The 17,777-nt window shown below is 36.1% G+C and overlaps 1 protein-coding gene across 4 annotated transcripts in view; it reads right to left on the reverse strand.

The window, feature by feature from the left end:
• Positions 1-17,777, reverse strand: part of LOC127874852 (protein dispatched homolog 1-like) — an 84,681-nt gene that overhangs the window by 20,086 nt on the left and 46,818 nt on the right. For all 4 annotated transcript variants that reach the window (XM_052419506.1, XM_052419508.1, XM_052419505.1 and 1 more), the window contains exons 2-3: positions 15,756-15,957; positions 287-410 (exon numbers count right to left, since the gene is read on the reverse strand). In XM_052419506.1, coding sequence (XP_052275466.1) covers positions 287-410; positions 15,756-15,763 — 132 coding nt within the window. In that variant the 5' untranslated portion in view covers positions 15,764-15,957. The remainder of the gene's footprint in view (positions 1-286; positions 411-15,755; positions 15,958-17,777) is intronic.

The raw sequence follows: 17,777 nt of genomic DNA on the forward strand, positions 1-17,777 counted from the left end.
ATGAAAGGTACCTACATGCCAAATATGTAAGAGATGGGTAAAATATTAAAGGCCCTATGAGAAACTGTAACAAAAGTGTGACGGAAAAAATCTATTATTAGCCTTGGTGACATTGACCCCAGTGACATCAAACTTCATCAAAAGATTAAGGTCCATGCAAGGTACCTACATGCCCAATATGTAAGAGATCGGTAAAATATTGAAGTGTTATGAGAAACCCAGCAATATTTGAATTGACATGGACTAAACTCTTTAACATACACCTCAGGTTCGTCTTGAATCTTACCGCCATTGGTTCCTCAAACGCTGGTCGGCTTCCCACAGTTACCGTGACAATCAGACACGTAAGGGAGACAACCAGCACAGCTATCAGTACCACATAGGGGTAATGGGCCAGGACTCGAGCATAGCTGCAACACACACAGGTCACAGGCAATATTTAATCTCATGAATGGCCTGAGCAAAGCTGAAATAAAACAGAGGTCACAGTCACTATAATCAATCTTATTTAGGGTCATATATTTTGAGGCCAGTCTTAGGGGAAAGCTAACAAAAGGGCCAAAAGCCCTAAGGTGCTCACCTGAGACCCCAGTTTGGAACTAAGTGTGCTCACCTAGTTGATGACGATTGTAAAATGAATGTGGCCTCTTAAGTGTTCACAAGCTTTTTCTTTACATGAACTAGTGAATTAAGTTTTGAGTCCATGTGACCCAGTTTCAAACTGGGAAGATATCATTGGTATATATCATTGGTATATATCATTGGGATATATCATTGAGATATATCATTGGGATATCTCATTGGGATATATCATTGAGATATATCATTGGGATATATGTTCTTTACAAGTTTCATGACCATTTGGTTATACATGTTCTGCCTAGCAGGGCTGCAATGAATCCAAAAAAGTATTATTTGACTAAACAATATTAAACATTTATTAACGAAAAACATAACAAATTTCTTGTTTAACATTGTAGCAATGTCAAAATAAAACAAAACCTTAACACTTATTCACTTAATAGTTTGCTCGTTAATATACACTTTTCACTGTTCATACAGTTTGATGTTTGTTTTCACAAAATAAAGATATCAACATTATCCAGGTCCAGGCAAGCCCTTTGAGCACTGACAAGGTCTCCTGCTGTGGAGAAGATTCTCTCACTGGGCACTGAGGTTCCTTGTATCACATGATAACATTTAAACTTTATATATTACGAAAAAAGCTTTCAAGGCAATACATTATGCAGGAACACAATTTGACAGGTCGCGAAATTATGCAAAATTTACCTAAATAACATACCAGCCACACTGGATCCAGTACCATTGTTTTTAATACAACTCAGTAAGACAATAAGGATTGAAAACTTACTTATTGCCATTAGGAATAGCATTTGAATCCTCCATGATTTAGAATTAGGTTTGCTTACGTAATGTCCAATGACACTCTTATACAATAAACGCCGAAGGATATCGTATGATCCGCTATTTGACTGTCACATGTCAATAAATATCAAAAATTATATGTATCTTTTATCTTATAAACAGAACCAGTCTGTATAAAAAACAATACTCGTGAAAACAGCGCTAGGTTACATAAAACTATGAAAACAAGGGCTGTTTGTAAAACATGCATGCCCCCCTATATGGGCTATAAGTTGTAGTAGCAGCCATTGTGTGAATACGGGTGGTGGTGGTGGTGGTGGTGGTGGTGGTGGTGGTAACGGTGGTGGTAACCTTGTTAACCTAGCACTGGCAGTAAATATGGGGCTCATTTACAGGTCATATTTGGAATCTCTGCTGTAAAATGAGATTTTAATGAATTTAAGGGAGGCAAATGCTGTAACAAAAAGAACATGCATAAACGGTAGTTGTTTCCCTTTTTTGAACCATGCTAAATCCTTAAAATGCCTATTTCCAGTAACTGTGACCTTCACCTTTGACCTTGACCTTTGACCTAGTGACCTCAAAATCAATAGGGGTCATCTGCGAGTCATGATCAATGTACCTATGAAGTTTCATTATCCTAGGCCTAAGCGTTCTTGAGTTATCATCCGGAAACCACCTGGTGGACGGACCGACCGACAGACAGACAGACAGACAGACCGACATGAGCAAAGCAATATACCCCCTCTTCTTCAAAGGGGGGCATAATAAATATTCAGAACCGAAATTTCCAGGGGTGAATCCGCGAATCTGAAGTTGGATCCGATATCATCGGATATTTCGGGTACCCGTTGCAGCCCAGTAGTGCCTAGAGTGTTCACAACCTTTCATTTTCATTTGACCTAATTATTTAAATTCTGAACCAATGAAATCCAGTTTTGAAGTCGTCCAATATGTGATTAGGACAATGTCTTGACACCAAATATTAGACTATAAATCAGGCATATAGAGTGCTCACTAGGTGTTTCTTTAATTTGACCTAGTGACCACATTTTTGACACCACATGACCCAATTTGAAAATAAGACAAGATATCATTGAGACAAATATTGGATCCATGTTTCATCAAGATTTTGAAGAAAAAAATGCCTCTTATACACACTTTTTTCATTAATTTGACCTTGTGACCTTGTTTTTGAATTCATATGAACCAATTTCACACCCAGCCGAAATATCATAGGGACTTATGTACTCACCCAGTGTCATGAGGAAAGGGCAAAAAAATGTAGATTGTTAAAAAGGCACATGTTGTGGAAGGACCAAGGAGGATGCACAATGAACATAACACACCTGCTCTAAGAAAACAGGGTCAAATCTGACATATGGTCAGACTGTTGATTACTGAAAGTGACCTGTACTTAAATGATGAACTACCACACTATTATAATAACATGACATGGTCATCTGGTTACCAATTAGGTCAAGTGTAAGAACCCAGCATAGCAGAGACTGAAGTCAAAGGACAGATTTATATATTGCACTTAATCAATTCACTTTATAATGATTTGTTAGAATAAATTGACCATTTTTGACAATTAAAACATCAAGTTTTATATACAAAAACAGAATTATGGTTCTTGAAGTGGATTTGATACATCATTCTCAAGAACTCTTCTTTTAAATATCAACTCAGCAGCCAACTTTTCAGACACATGGTTTATTTATAGGATACAAACAGACCATAAAAAAGATCCAGACTTAAATTGCTATTGATAATCTCTGCCACAAGGCAATGACCTCATTCAATGTCAGTGGTCCAAAGCATTCATGAGGACACTGACATTTGACAAAATCTCCGAACAAGAAAGTGCCCTATTGCTTTGATTCTCTATGGAATAAAGACATTGTTTAGTCTTCAATAGGGCTAAATCACTTGTCATGTAAGATGGTTTATTGTAAACGTCATGGCCTATATCTATATGGGCCTTGCTCTGTGAAAAGGGGATTTAATGCATGTGCGTAAAGTGTTGTCCCAGATTGACCTGCATTTTACTAAGAAGAGAAATTCTTTAAACGACAAATATTATAAAAGTGAAAAGTGTTGTCCCTGATTAGCCTGTGCGGACTGCAGAGGCTGATCTGGGACGACACTTTACGCACATTCATCAAACCCCCTTTTCACACAGCACGGCCCATATGTTTGTTACTGGCAGCCAATACAGTCATAATTTCCGTATATTATATAATAATCCAAGAAAATAAATATGACAAAGTACATGTACACCTCTTTAAGTTTATCACTGTCTGAGTGGAGTTGTTTTTCAGAATAGAGGTTCAACACAGTAAAAAAAGTAAAATGAAATAAACATATTACACATCATTTTTAAAGCTGAGACACTGGGAATTCAAATAAAGCATTTGTAAATGATTAAAATAAAAATAATAGCAATATATCAAACAATTTAACACTGAATTGAAAAGCTAAGTAAGACGAAAAACATTGGAAAAATAGGCTACTACAAAATTTTAAAGAATTCACTATAGATATTTGGTAATAATCAACAGAAACCTTAATAATAAAGGTTCATGAACATTGCGGAGGATTATAGAAGGTTTCTGTTAGACTGCATATCTGCTAAAAAATACAGACAGCTAAAACTAGAGCTTTGTCACAGACATGACGTATACCCCCACATGCCACATTGACACAGACTATTTTGCATGCTGTCTTCACAAAACAAGAGAATCTAATTTATGGGGATTTTAAGAATTATTATGCCAATGGCATTATCATTTATAGCCATTTAGACCTTTGAACTCTTGAATTCTTTCACATGACACGCCGTTCAATGACTGTGAACAAAATTAATGTACAGAGTCATTTTAAAATCTCACTATGAATGACATAGTTATGGCCCAGACAAGATCATTTATTGCCATTTTTGACCTTTGAACTAACAGTGTTACCTTGACCTTAGAGATATTGACGTAATTCTTTCGCGCGACATACTGTCAACTGATGGTGAACAAACGTGCCAAATGATTTTAAAATATCACAATGAACGCCATAGTAATGGCCCGGACAAGCTCATTTATGGCCATTTTTGACCTTTGAACTCAAAGTGTGACATTTACCTTGGAGATATCGACGTAATTCTTTCGCGCAACACACTGTCCCATGATGGTGAACACATGTGCCAAATGATTTTTAAATCTCACAATGAACCACATAGTTATGGCCCGGAAAAGTTCATTTATGGCCATTTTTGACCTTCAAACTCAAAGTGTGACCTTGACCTTGGAGATATGGACGTATTTCTTCCGCACGACACACCGTCCAATGATGGTGAACAAATGTTCCAAATGATTTTAAATTCTCACAATGAACAATATTGTTATGGCCCGGACAAGCTCATTTATGGCCATTTTTGACCTTTGAACTTTAAGTGTGACCTTGACCTTGGAGATATCGACGCAATTCTTTCGCGCAACACACCATCCAATGATGGTGAACAAATGTGCCAAATCATTTTTAAATCTTACAATGAATGACATAGTTATGGCCTGGACAAGCTCATTTGTGATCGTTGAACTCAAAGTGTGACCTTGACCTTGGAGATAGCGACGTAATTCTTTTGCGCCACACACTGTCCAATGATGGTGAACACATCTGCCAAATGATTTTTAAAATCTCACCATAAATGACAAAGTTATGCAAGGGACAAAAATATTCCTAAACTGCACTCATCCTGCATGACGAGTGCATTAACATTTTCACTCGTCCTGCAAACACACGCACTCGTCCTTCAAATATGTGTGAAATAAAGATTGCAAAGGGCTGATATGACTTATAAAGTTTCCTAAAGTATATCACTGCTAAGCAGTGAAATAAGTTACTTTATTTATGAGGGTAACAATATAAATAATTTTTTCTAATGCTCGCGTGCTTTCCGTTTCGGACGTTTGAACAGAAAATCGCCCTCGCCCCCAAAGAACACTCGTATGTCAGACATTTTTCAAACGAAATTCAGACTGGTTTTAAACCGTACTTTGCGCTTAAATAGTAACAGTGACTGCAGTCGCATGGTTCCCTGTCAACATGTACGCGCAAAGCTTACACCAAAAAGCCAATATTTACTCGGGACACAAGTCTCGCATAACAACGCGCACCTTCTGTATGAAATTTACAATAACAATTTCCGGTTCATTCGCATTCTACTTTCGGAATAGATATGCTTTGAGAAAATGATTTTATTTAATGAAAAATAGTCATACTCACAGGTCAGAAAATTCATTTTTGAACATCAGCTTATTTTCACTCGTCCTGTAGGACGAGAGCTTTAGGGAAATTCACTCGTCCTATCAAGATTTCACTCGTCAATACGAGCGGACGAGTGGAATTTTTGTCCCCTGTTATGGCCCGGACAAGCATTTGACCTTTGAACTCCAAGTGTGACCTTGACCTTTGAGATATTGACATACTTTTTTCTCACGACACACCGTCCCACGATGGTGAACAAATGTAAGTCATTTTAAAATCTAACAATAAATGACATAGTTATGGTCCGGACAAACTTTCAGTTAAAAACACACTTATTGACCCTGTGACCTAGTTTTTGACCTGGCATGACCCATATTCAAACTTGACCTAGACATCATCTAGTTACAACTTCTGACCAAGTTTGGTGAAGATCTGATGAAATTTCGGGACAGACAGACAGACAGACCGACCGACAAAGTGACTCCTATATAGCCCCCATTACCAATGGTAATGGGGGTATAAATATTCACTTACAATATTTGGGTCTTGTGAATTGGGTTTTATTGAGCATGCACAGACAAAAGAAGCATGCATGTAAGACTTTCAATTTAAACATAATTATTTTTTAAACAAAACATTAATTCATTAAAAAAAGAATTCTTTTAATAATGCACAGGGTTCTCAATAAGAGCCGGCCGCCGGCCAAATCGGCTGTTTGAAATCAGATTTCGGCCGGTTGAAAATTGCTCAGATTTGGAAAATCAGCAATTGACTTCGAAATTTGTGTGTCTTTTCGATAATTTTGCTCCTAGTTGCTATTAAGCAAAGGCGTCACTTCATTATCTCCCTTAACGCATTACATCAACAACAATGAAAAGGCGCATATTGGAATCGGTCAAAAAGCAGTTAAATATTTTGACGTTCTGTTCATCACATGTTGAGTTAATATTTTACAAAAGTAATAAAGAGCTTTTTCCATTTATCTGTTGTTAGTTAAAAAAGCTAAAATTCATAAAATGCACACAAAAATGCTCGAATTTAAGTGCCTGGTTGACCACTAAAATAGTCATAAAATGGCCCAAAATGCAGGAAATCAATTGAAAAAATTTCAGGGGGAGCATGCCCCCCGGACCCCCCTAGAAGGCCTGTTGGTTTCACATTCGGGCCTGTTGGCTCAAAAGTTATTGAGAACCCTGAATACATAGGTTATTTTGAAGCAAGGACTATGATACATTGGAAAGACTGGTAACAAAACACTTATGTTTAAAATCGTCCTGAAATTACTACAGTCCAGAAAATACTGGCTTACCAGAAGAGCTGTGTCACAAACTTAGACATAAAATACCCTGTACTGCTTTGTCTATGGCATATCAGTCATATCAGTGATTACATGGCTAAGTTCAAGGGCACACAACTCTGAAAGAAACGGATCACTGCAAGTGGTAATAGTGTCTTAAGCAGAAACACTTCATGGTGATGGCATATATGCAGTCCCAATTCAATCCCTTGAAAATGTGAAAGGATTTTGGTTCACAAACTTAAGACAACTGTTAATGCTTTTGCAATAAAATGGCCCAGATCAAGAGGACACAACTCAAGAATATGTAACTCATTTGGCATGAAAAAATGTGTTTTGCACATAAACACTTTATGGTTATGACATACATGTATTCACGTTTTAATTCAATATGCTTGAGAAATGTACATGTAGAAGTAGTTTTCACAACAAACTTTAAGGATTTTATGAAGACAGACAAATTAACAAATCAAACCACCATCATAAGTATGTGTCAAACTCTGTTAGAAAAACAATTTATAAAGTACATGCTTATAATAGCAAATTGTAAGTAAGATGCGCAATGTTGGCAACATGTTGACATTGTCAATAAAGTGTGTAAGAAAGTGTAAGGTTGACCTTGACCTTTGAGCTAAGGTTGAAACATTATGGTCGTGAAATAATACAGGAAAAAAACACAAACTCGAACTAACTGTATGACATACTATAGGTTACATAGCTTGTAATAGACCTTGCACTGACTTAAAACAGGGACATTAAATTAATATTTGACAGTGTTAGTAAGAAGGTATGTAACAAATTTATCTCACAAAGCACCCGTCATATGCCACCTTCAACGTAAAAGCAGTCAAAAATGTTTCAAATTCTGTAATATATAATGTTGTCATGTTCAAACATCCAATCAGGCATTTAACATTTTAACCTACTAAGACGAGTTACCCACCTAATATGGAAAAAGACAAAGCCAGAACATTGACCTGCCAAAGCCAATAAAACATTAGTTTTCTGTACAGGGTAAGATAAAGTTTTTTTTTTTTACATAACATGCTATCACTTTGTAATGTCTTACCCTGTCTGTATAAGATGAGACAATGTCATATGTATTACCTGACAGATTTTCATCTCAAAATGTCGTCTTTATATCTGAACATGAGAGCTAGTATTTATGCCTCAAATATGAACACATGTTTAATTATTTAATGTTAGCTAATATTTGCACAAAAGTTTAATATTAATTATGATCTATATTTCTTGGGCAAAACTGAGTTTTTAATTTAATTGTACATATTATTTTGTAACATGTAATTCTTTTTTTTCCTGCACCTAATTTAAATACACATTTTATATGAAAAAAAGACAAAACATCACTACATACATGTACCTGCACATTTTCTGTATTTAACCAAATATGCGATTCATCACTTAACACAATTCATGATAACTTATCCTGTACACTATTAAACACATTCTTTCCTGTTTCATTTAGGTGAACATTTTATATGAACTTATAAGCCTTTAGGCTTCCATTTCGTGTTTCACGATTTACGAGAAAAATGCACCACTCTAAGTTAACACCCCTTGGATAAAAACAAAACACAGAACAGTAAGAAAATGTTCTTTCATGTTTGATATAAAATGGAGAAGCATTTCCAATCCCCAGTCATATTAACAAAGTTTTCATGAAACAGACTTCAGTTGCTATAAATACATTAATCAATTTTCGGCTTAACTGCCAACATCGCATAAAGCGCTACTAAAAATAGTAACAAACAATTTCGGAGCAACATGAAAATGACCTGGAAAGTAATTGCCCTAAATCAGCAGGCATAGTGAGTCACTACCTATAAGCATCTGGTAGCTCCACCATTCTGTACTTCTTGAGTCTTCAACAATCTAAGGCATACAGGTAAAACCATTTTCTTCAGATAAATTTATCAGCCACCTAAAATTATTCCTATTGGAAGATTGCAGTGAAATGGCTTCTGTATTTTTCGGATTTGAAGGAGTAATAAATACAACAAATATTGAACTAGTAACAGAAAAACATTATTTATTTGCAACTGTTGGGAAGTAATTTATATTGCTTAAAATATTTAACACTATGTCAACCATAGCAAAATTTAAAAAAAAACTCAGAATTTTTTTTCCAAATTAAAATTCTAACATAAGAATATTTTTCTTTCAATAAATACATCAAAGCACTTATTAATATTTTGGTCATGAGGTATTTATTGCTTTGCCTTGACTGACCAGTGATCTTTATATAATCATTAATGTTCAGTGGTTAGATGGTCATACATAGTCTGTGTGAATAGCCACCTCTGACAGACAGATGTTCTTTAACCCTTTCCCTCTCAGAAGCAAAGTGAAAATTGCTATGTGCAAACAGCCTAAAACCAGAACAGCCTGCAAATAACTCACAGTCTGTTCAGGTTTTATGCTTTTTGCTGCTCATCAGTACATAATGGTATTAAATGAAGTCTTAAAGTCTTGAATTTAGTACGAAAGGCCTTTAATTAAAACTAGAGCTTTGTCACAGACGTGACGAATACCCCCACATGCCGCATTGACACAGAATATTTTGCATGTTGTCTTCACAAAGTACAGCGGACACCATGTTCAATGTTTAAAATGCACTAAGTGACCCCGTGACCTGGTTTTTGACCCTGCATGGCCCATGTTCGAACTTGACCTACACATCATCTAGATACAACTTCTGACCCAGTGTGGTGAAGATCGGATGAAAACTACTTAAATTAGAGAGAAGACACTATGCTGAATGTGTAAAACAAACCAAGTGACCCAGTGACCTAGTTTTTGACCCGGCATGACCCATATTCAAACTTGACCTAGACATCATCTAGATACAACTTCTGACCAAGTTTGGTGAAGATCGGAAGAAAACTACTTGAATTAGAGATTGGACACCATGCTCAATGTTTAAAACGCACTAAGTGACCCCTGTGACCTAGTTTTTTAACCGCCATGACCCATGATCGAACTTGGCCTAGACATCATCTAGATACAACTTCTGACCAAGTTTGGTGAAGCTCTGATGAAAACTACTTGAATTAGAGAGCGGACAACATGCTGAATGTTTAAAATGCACTAAGTGACCCCGTGACCTAGTTTTTGACCCGGCAAGGCCCATGTTCACACTTGGCCTAGACATCATGTAGATACAACTTCTGAGCAAGTTTGGTGAAGATCGGATGAAAACTACTTGAATTAGAGATCGGACACGGACCGACAGACCGAACGACAGTCGTGAGCTTCACTCCTATATATTAACCCTTTGCATGCTGGGAAATTTGTTGTCTGCTAAAATGTCTTCTGCTGAATTTCTAAAATTAGCATTTTCTTTGATTTTTTTCAAAGAATACTATCAGAATAGCAAACAGTTTGGATCCTGATGAGACGCCACGTTCTGTGGCGTCTCATCTGGATCCAAACTGTTTGCAAAGGCCTTTTAAATTCGGTTCCAGCACTCAAAGGGCTATATACCCCCTAAACTGCGTTTAATGGGGGTATAATTAACTTTCTTAGGGAGTGCAAATGCTTCAAAATATGTCGGTAAAGGGTTATGGAGAGTATGCTATGGCTGACATTATTCCATTATCTTTGTCATTAGCACAAATTTATGTTGCATGATCGAATGAAGGTTACAACAGAACAATACCCTTTTATTTTGTCAATTTTTGCTCCAAATATCATGACATTCCACATGGTTTTGGTAATACTTTATTTCAACTCATTAGTATGTATTATTTCTCTTAAATGCCGCAGATGAAGAATATATTATTGCCTCAATAGCATAATTATTACAATAAGAGAATGTCACCATTGATAGCATGCATTTATTGCAGCATTCTTGACAATTCCACAATTTGCTTCGTGACTTTGCATTCCTTTGTGCAAATGTTTGCTTACTGTTGCAAGAATGTTAATGCACACAATAATGCTGCAATGGGGAGTCTAGTTTTGGTGAGTATTGCTGGAGGCTGTCAGCATGGTCGGAAAGGTTTAACCCTTTAGCACTCAGAAACGCACTTTGACGCATTTGAAGTCATTTAGAAAATCAAATTAAATTTTAGTCCTTTCTTAATATATTCAAGTTTTAAGTTTACTGATGAGCAGCAGACAGCATAAGACATGAACAGTCACTGCAAATTACTCGTTCTGGTTTCATGCTGTTTGCACATAGCCATTTTTAGTTTGCTTCTGAGTGGGAAAGGGTCAAGTATTGTTACACTATCAGTCTATGAACCTCGGACCACACTTTGGGTGACACACACTGAGGTTTTTCATAGTAATCTATATACATTACAAATACATTATTTCAGCTTTTCACCAACACATTTGATACATAATTGAAACACAATGGCTATTCATGATGTAGTCATTGATCCCCAGAAAATTAACTTATCAATACAAAGTGCACATACTTATGCCAGTAACTTGAATTGAGTGTCCTACTTGAAATGACCTATAAAACAATTTCATGACCAGCAATCAAAAACCTGATCCAAGACAGATTTGAAATTCATCCCCATAAGCAACTGTAAGTACTTTAATATTAATGTAATTGCTTAATATAAGGCCTCTGTGTATAATTTTGCCTTGCTCTGGGAAAACAGGGCTTAAAGCCTGTGCATAGTGATATCCCAGATAAGCCTGTGTAGTCCCCACAGGCTAATCAAGGCATAGTGATATCCCAGATAAGCCTGTGTAGTCCCCACAGGCTAATCAAGGCATAGTGATATCCCAGATAAGCCTGTGTAGTCCCCACAGGCTAATCAAGGACCACACATTTTTCATAAACTGAAGATTTTTGCTCAGGAGAGACTTTGTTTAAATGAAACATGTCATAACAGTGGAAAGTGCACTGCACAGGTCAGTCTAGGACACCACTTTAACCCTTTGCATGCTGGGAAATTTGTCGTCTGCTAAAATGTTGTCTGCTTAATTTCTAAAATAAGCATTTTTTTCGATTTTTTTCAAATAATATTATCAGCATAGCTAACAGTTTGGATCCTGATGAGACGCCACGTTATGTGGCGTCTCATCTGGATCTAAATGGTTTGCTATGGGATCCTGATGAGACGCCACGTTCTGTGGCGTCTCATCTGGATCTAAACTGTTTGCAAAGGCCTTCAAAATTCGGTTCCCGCACTGAAAGGGTTAAGCACATGTGTTGGACCTTGCTTTTATGGTCTTAGTCCCCTCTATGATCATTTATCATCATAACCTTCAACTAACAGGTTTCTGAAATAACTTATTCTGCACTGAACATTAACATAGTCACGACTTTCCTCGAATCCAGGATTTTATAGCATATTTAATACTATTTTCACCCTTTTCTAGCCATCATTTCCAATAAGGACATTTCTCTTAATAAATTATAATTCCATCATAAAAACAAAACAATTGCATTTACTTAATTTTGTTTTCAAGAATGTTCAATACAATTATTATATAATTTGTTGAAATTGCAGAATTACCACTGCCTCTATGGACTCCCATTATTTGTTCTTGGACTGGTGAACCACGTTAATTTCAGAATTCCACCTTTGACATTTCTCTCATATTTCCCAAGAGATGTGACAATTCGGCCAAAAATAGCAGCAGAAATTCACATGATGTGGAAAAGCCGCCAAAAAAAGAATCATTGTAACACGTGATTACTGGGGAATAACATTTCTTCTTTAAACAAGTTGGTTAAGGCAATTGGTTTTTATTTGTCTATGTTTTCACATTTCCCATCAAGTTGCAAATATGTAGGCGGATACAGATGCCACGAGAATTGTTATGACGCCAAGCTCCAAGCAGTTGTTTCATTATGTGTTAATTTTAAACAAACATGTTCAATATCTCATACCAATCTTGTTAATTAAGTTTCCGTGGGCTAGCTGTTAATGAAAGCCGTGTTTCAGGAAACTGAATACACTGGACCATCGTCAGTGCTGACCGATAAAGAAAACATTGTTATTTTTCTATAAAATTTTTCGTTGAAATGATTACTTCAGCAACAAGGATTGGGGAGAAAAATCTTTGATGGACAAAATAAATATTTTGGTAAAGTACATACAATCTTTTCATGTTAATACATGGTATTCATATGTTGAGTATTTTAACAACTACATTGTAAAACTTCATTAAAACCAGGGCTGCAGATGTTCAGCATTTATTTTGCACCAACACCAGAAAATGAGAAACCTGGATTCAGTTAGGATTTAACTCTTGCAGTGCTGGAACCGAATTTTGAAGGCCTTTGCAAACAGTTTAGATCCAGATGAGACGCCACAAAAAGTGGCGTCTCATCAGGATCCAAACTGTTTGCTATTATGATAGTATTCTTTGAAAAAAATCAAAAACAAGATGTGTTTGTGAAACACAATGTCCCCCTATATGATGTTTGACATTGTAGGATGACCTTGACCTTGTGAAGGATGACCTTGACCTTGACCTTTCACCACTCAAAATGTGCAGCTCCATGAGATACACATGCATGCCAAATATCAAGTTGCTATCTTCAATATTGCAGAAGTATTCATAAAATAAGCGATTTTGGCCACATATAATTGACCTCTGACCTTGAAGGATGACCTTGACCTTGACCTTTCACCACTCAAAATGTGCAGCTCCATGAGATACACATGCATGCCAAATATGAAGTTGCTATCTTCAATATAGCAAAAGTTATTGCAAAATGTTTAAGTTGGCGCAAACAGACAGACCAACAGACAGACCAACAGACAGGGCAAAAACAATATGTCCCCCACTACTATAGTGGGGGAAAAAAAATGCTAATTTTAGAAATTCAGCAGACAACATTTTAGCAGACTACAAATTTCCCAGCATGCAAAGGGTTAAAGCTGTTCTATAACACTGTAGAGCACATAAAAATAACAAAAATGCCAATTAACATCAACATCCTTGAAAAATCCATTTATTAAAATTAAATTATTACATTTGTATCTGATGCATTGTGTATGGTTGTTAAACAAACACTGTTGTAAACTGAAGTACCCATGGTGTTATTACTAAAGTTCTGGACTGCCCCCAAGGGATAACATCTGCTGTGCAAATATAGTGGGCGGGTTAGGATTCTATCATAATCAATGGAGAAATCGTCTGCTTGCAGTTTAGAATGGCTACAATAAACCCCAGGCCAGATATTTAAGATGGTTTGTAAATAAATGTGGTGTTAGAAATCAACAGTTCGGAAATGGTACACAAACACAAAAGTCTTTTTGAAGGACTTACACTATTTATACTACACTTGACCAATTCTAACACTAATTGCATGTAATTTATTTGTATCCCACACAATTTATAATACTCCCAGAGTGCTCCATCTAGGATGGGCAGGGGGGGGGGGCATTATTTTGTCAAAAAGGCACTTTCGAGCGCACAGTATTTTGTCAAAAAAGCACTTTCGAGCGCACAGTATTTTGTCAAAAAAGGCACTTTCGAGCGCACAGTATTTTGTCAAAAAAGCACTTTCGAGCGCACAGTATTTTGTAAAAAAAGGCACTTTCTAGCTCACAGTATTTTGTCAAAAAGGCACTTTCGAGCGCACAGTATTTTGTCAAAAAGGCACTTTCAAGTGCACTGTATTTTGTCAAAAAGGCACTTTCGTGCGCACAGTATTTTGTAAAAAAGGCACTTTCGAGCGCACAGTATTTTGTCAAAAAGGCACTTTCAAGTGCACTGTATTTTGTCAAAAAGGCACTTTCGTGCACACAGTATTTTGTAAAAAAGGCACCTTCGAGCACACAGTATTTTGTCAAAAAGGCACTTTCAGGCACACACCATTTTGTCAAAAAGGCACTTTCGAGCGCACAGTATTTTGTCAAAAAGGCACTTTCGAGCACACAGTATTTTGTCAAAAAGGCATTTTCGAGCGCACAGTATTTCTTCAAAAGGCACTTTAGAGCGCACAGTATTTTGTCAAAAAAGCACTTTAGAGCACACAGTATTTTGTCAAAAAGGCACTTTCGAGCGCACAGTATTTTGTCAAAAAGGCACTTTAGAGCGCACTGTATTTTGTCAAAAAGGCACTTTCGAGCGCACAGTATTTTGTCAAAAGGGCACTTTCCAGAGCCTGGTTGTATCCAAAATGCTCCCTATTGCATATTAATTTGTATATTATAAATTATTGTTAGGACATAAATTATTATCTCCAGTATTATTAAACCATGCAAATAAAATGTCTATAATGAGGAATTAACTAGTAATGATATATGAGATTTATAAATTAAAATGTTTATTTTTATTTATTTATTTTAAATATGTAAAAGGGCAGGGTGGGGCCAGGGAAGGTTAGGGCAGAGCTTTAGAAGGGCTATTTAGGCCTAGCTGGAGCACTGCTCCCACAAAATGTTATAACATTGGTTCATGTTGACATAAAAAACTTTAGTACAAATGGTTTGTAAGAAAAATAATTAACATCGTATATGCAGTTTGATTTTGACCAAACTCATAAAAACATGCAGTCTGGGTGTACCAATAATGATAACTGACACTTGCAGCATTAGTTTAAATAAGAAGTTTTATTATCACACTCAGTCAACAACAAAAAATTCTTTTGTAAACAGCAAAAACAACTCTTCCAAATTAGGCCATTCACTTTTTAAATTCTTTTTTTTATCTGCATATTTACAAACACAAAAATTGCAAAGTTTTGCATGAAAATTAAGCACCAAAATGGTGCCCATTTTAAGTCCGATGCTTATTCTTACTGCACATAATACAGTGTTCGTGTGTACTAAAAATGTAAAAAATAAACATGAACATTTTTAATACTTACCACCACATGATGCACTTTCATATCATCCAACCCAGGGTAGAGGCTTGGTCATGATAACTGTCACCATAAAATGCCCATAATGACACAGCACATCGAGGCAAGGTATTTATTTCCACCAGGAGCACAGATATCTAATACTGCTCCCAACTGCAATAATGATCTGTCTACATTGCAGCTGATTGTGAAATGTCAAACCAGGAATCTGAAATGGCAAGAAAATAAACTCTCACTATTGCTAATTGCACTGGTTAGTTCTTATTATTTTTTTCTTTAGGATAAAAACAAAAAGTTGCGGTAAAACAACAGCACCACATAACAGGTGCCAACGCTCGGCTGCAGGTGCAGTTTTGAATAAATGAAAGATTGTCAATTTTTTTTTTTTAGAGGCCACAGTGACCTTGACCTTTGACCTAGTGACCCAAAAAATGGGTGTGGCTTGTAGAACTCATCAAGGTGCATCTACATATGAAGTTTCAAAGTTGTAGGTGGAAGCACAATGCGGACGTCGGACGACACAAGCTATGACAATACTTCCGGTTTTCTCTGAAAACAGCCAAGCTAATAATTTAAGAAGCATTATTAACATTACTAGCCATAGATCTTAGTTTACAAAGGTTACTGGGTGCTGCTTCAAAGGGCAGGGCGGAAAGCCAGAATAGTCTGGGGACAATTTGTAATAACTTGCTCAAACCAAGGAATGATTATAATAATTATAATATTTAAATTTCAGTCAAATATTTGCAAAAATACTAAACATTCAGAAGTTTTTCACACATTTTTTAGTTAAACAGTGTGTTTTTTCTCGTTCAAACTTGGGTCTGGTAGGGGGCTTATTTTTCTTTCAATAATTCTCAACATTCAGTTCATCTCACATCCATTTCAATAAGTTTAACCTTAGTAAATGTTATATTCAAATCTTTTTTATTCTGAATTTTTTAAATGCTTGTTAGCAAAACAAACAAAAACACTAATTTTCCATTTTCTGTCAAAACGCTGCAATTTTCACCAATCAGAAGGGACCAAATCCCATTCCGAAGATGGCGATAAAAATCCCCTTACAGTCCAAACTAATTCTTTGGAATTCATTAAAAATAATTGAAAAATAAATTAAGTGAAAGCGCCCACTGCAAAGTTCTCATAATGTATCTGCAGCAATTTTTTTTTCCCAATTGGGAAAAGTACCGGTACCAGCCCAATTGTGAAAAATATGCGCAAAAAACCCTAAAAATGGGAAAATTCGCGCCTTGAAGTTATATTGGGAAATTGGTGTATTTTATTTTTTGCTACCAAATAATTTAAAACTGAAAACTAAGTGTAGTCAAGTTGTCAATATTATATTTACTTAGGTTCAAGCCATAGAGCTAACTAACTAATGTTATGTAACGGTTATTTATTTAAAAAAAAATATTTTTATTTATTTTTATTGTTTTTTGGAAACCTTCAATTGGGAATTTTGTTAACAGCAATTTGGAAATTGTTTGTTTTTTCCTATTGAGAAAAGTGCTGTTTTCCTATACTTTATAAAGAAGAAAAAACATGTTGATCTGTCCACTAATGAGTTTTGTCAAGCTACAGTACAGCCAAAGCGGAATAAACGTATTTCGCGATCCGCGGTGGCAAGGCGAAACGAGTCGATGCCGCGTCAGTCATTGAAGCCGCGTCAGTATGCGGCGGCAAGTCGCATTTCGCCGCGAAACTTTGCATCTGTCCGCCGAGGCATGCCGCGATCCGCTACATGATGCCCAGTCGATGCGCATCATGAAATAAAAAATCTTTTTAAAATTATTAGTTACATGTAGTTAACAAATTTTGAAAGAACTATTATAATAATAATTAAAATCATAATAAATTTATTGTGCGCAGATTGTATTAGCATATACATGTAAGCATAGTTAATGTGTCTGGCCAATTAAGTTTGTTTCCCGCCCGTAGTGTATGTATTTCACACATAAACAAGGTAATGTAATTATGTTTTCGCACATACAAGTGGTCAAGGCTCCAGCATATAGTGGATTTATAAAT

This window comes from Dreissena polymorpha, chromosome 3 (genome assembly GCF_020536995.1).
Source record: "Dreissena polymorpha isolate Duluth1 chromosome 3, UMN_Dpol_1.0, whole genome shotgun sequence".
NCBI classification, from domain to species: Eukaryota; Metazoa; Mollusca; class Bivalvia; order Myida; family Dreissenidae; genus Dreissena; species Dreissena polymorpha.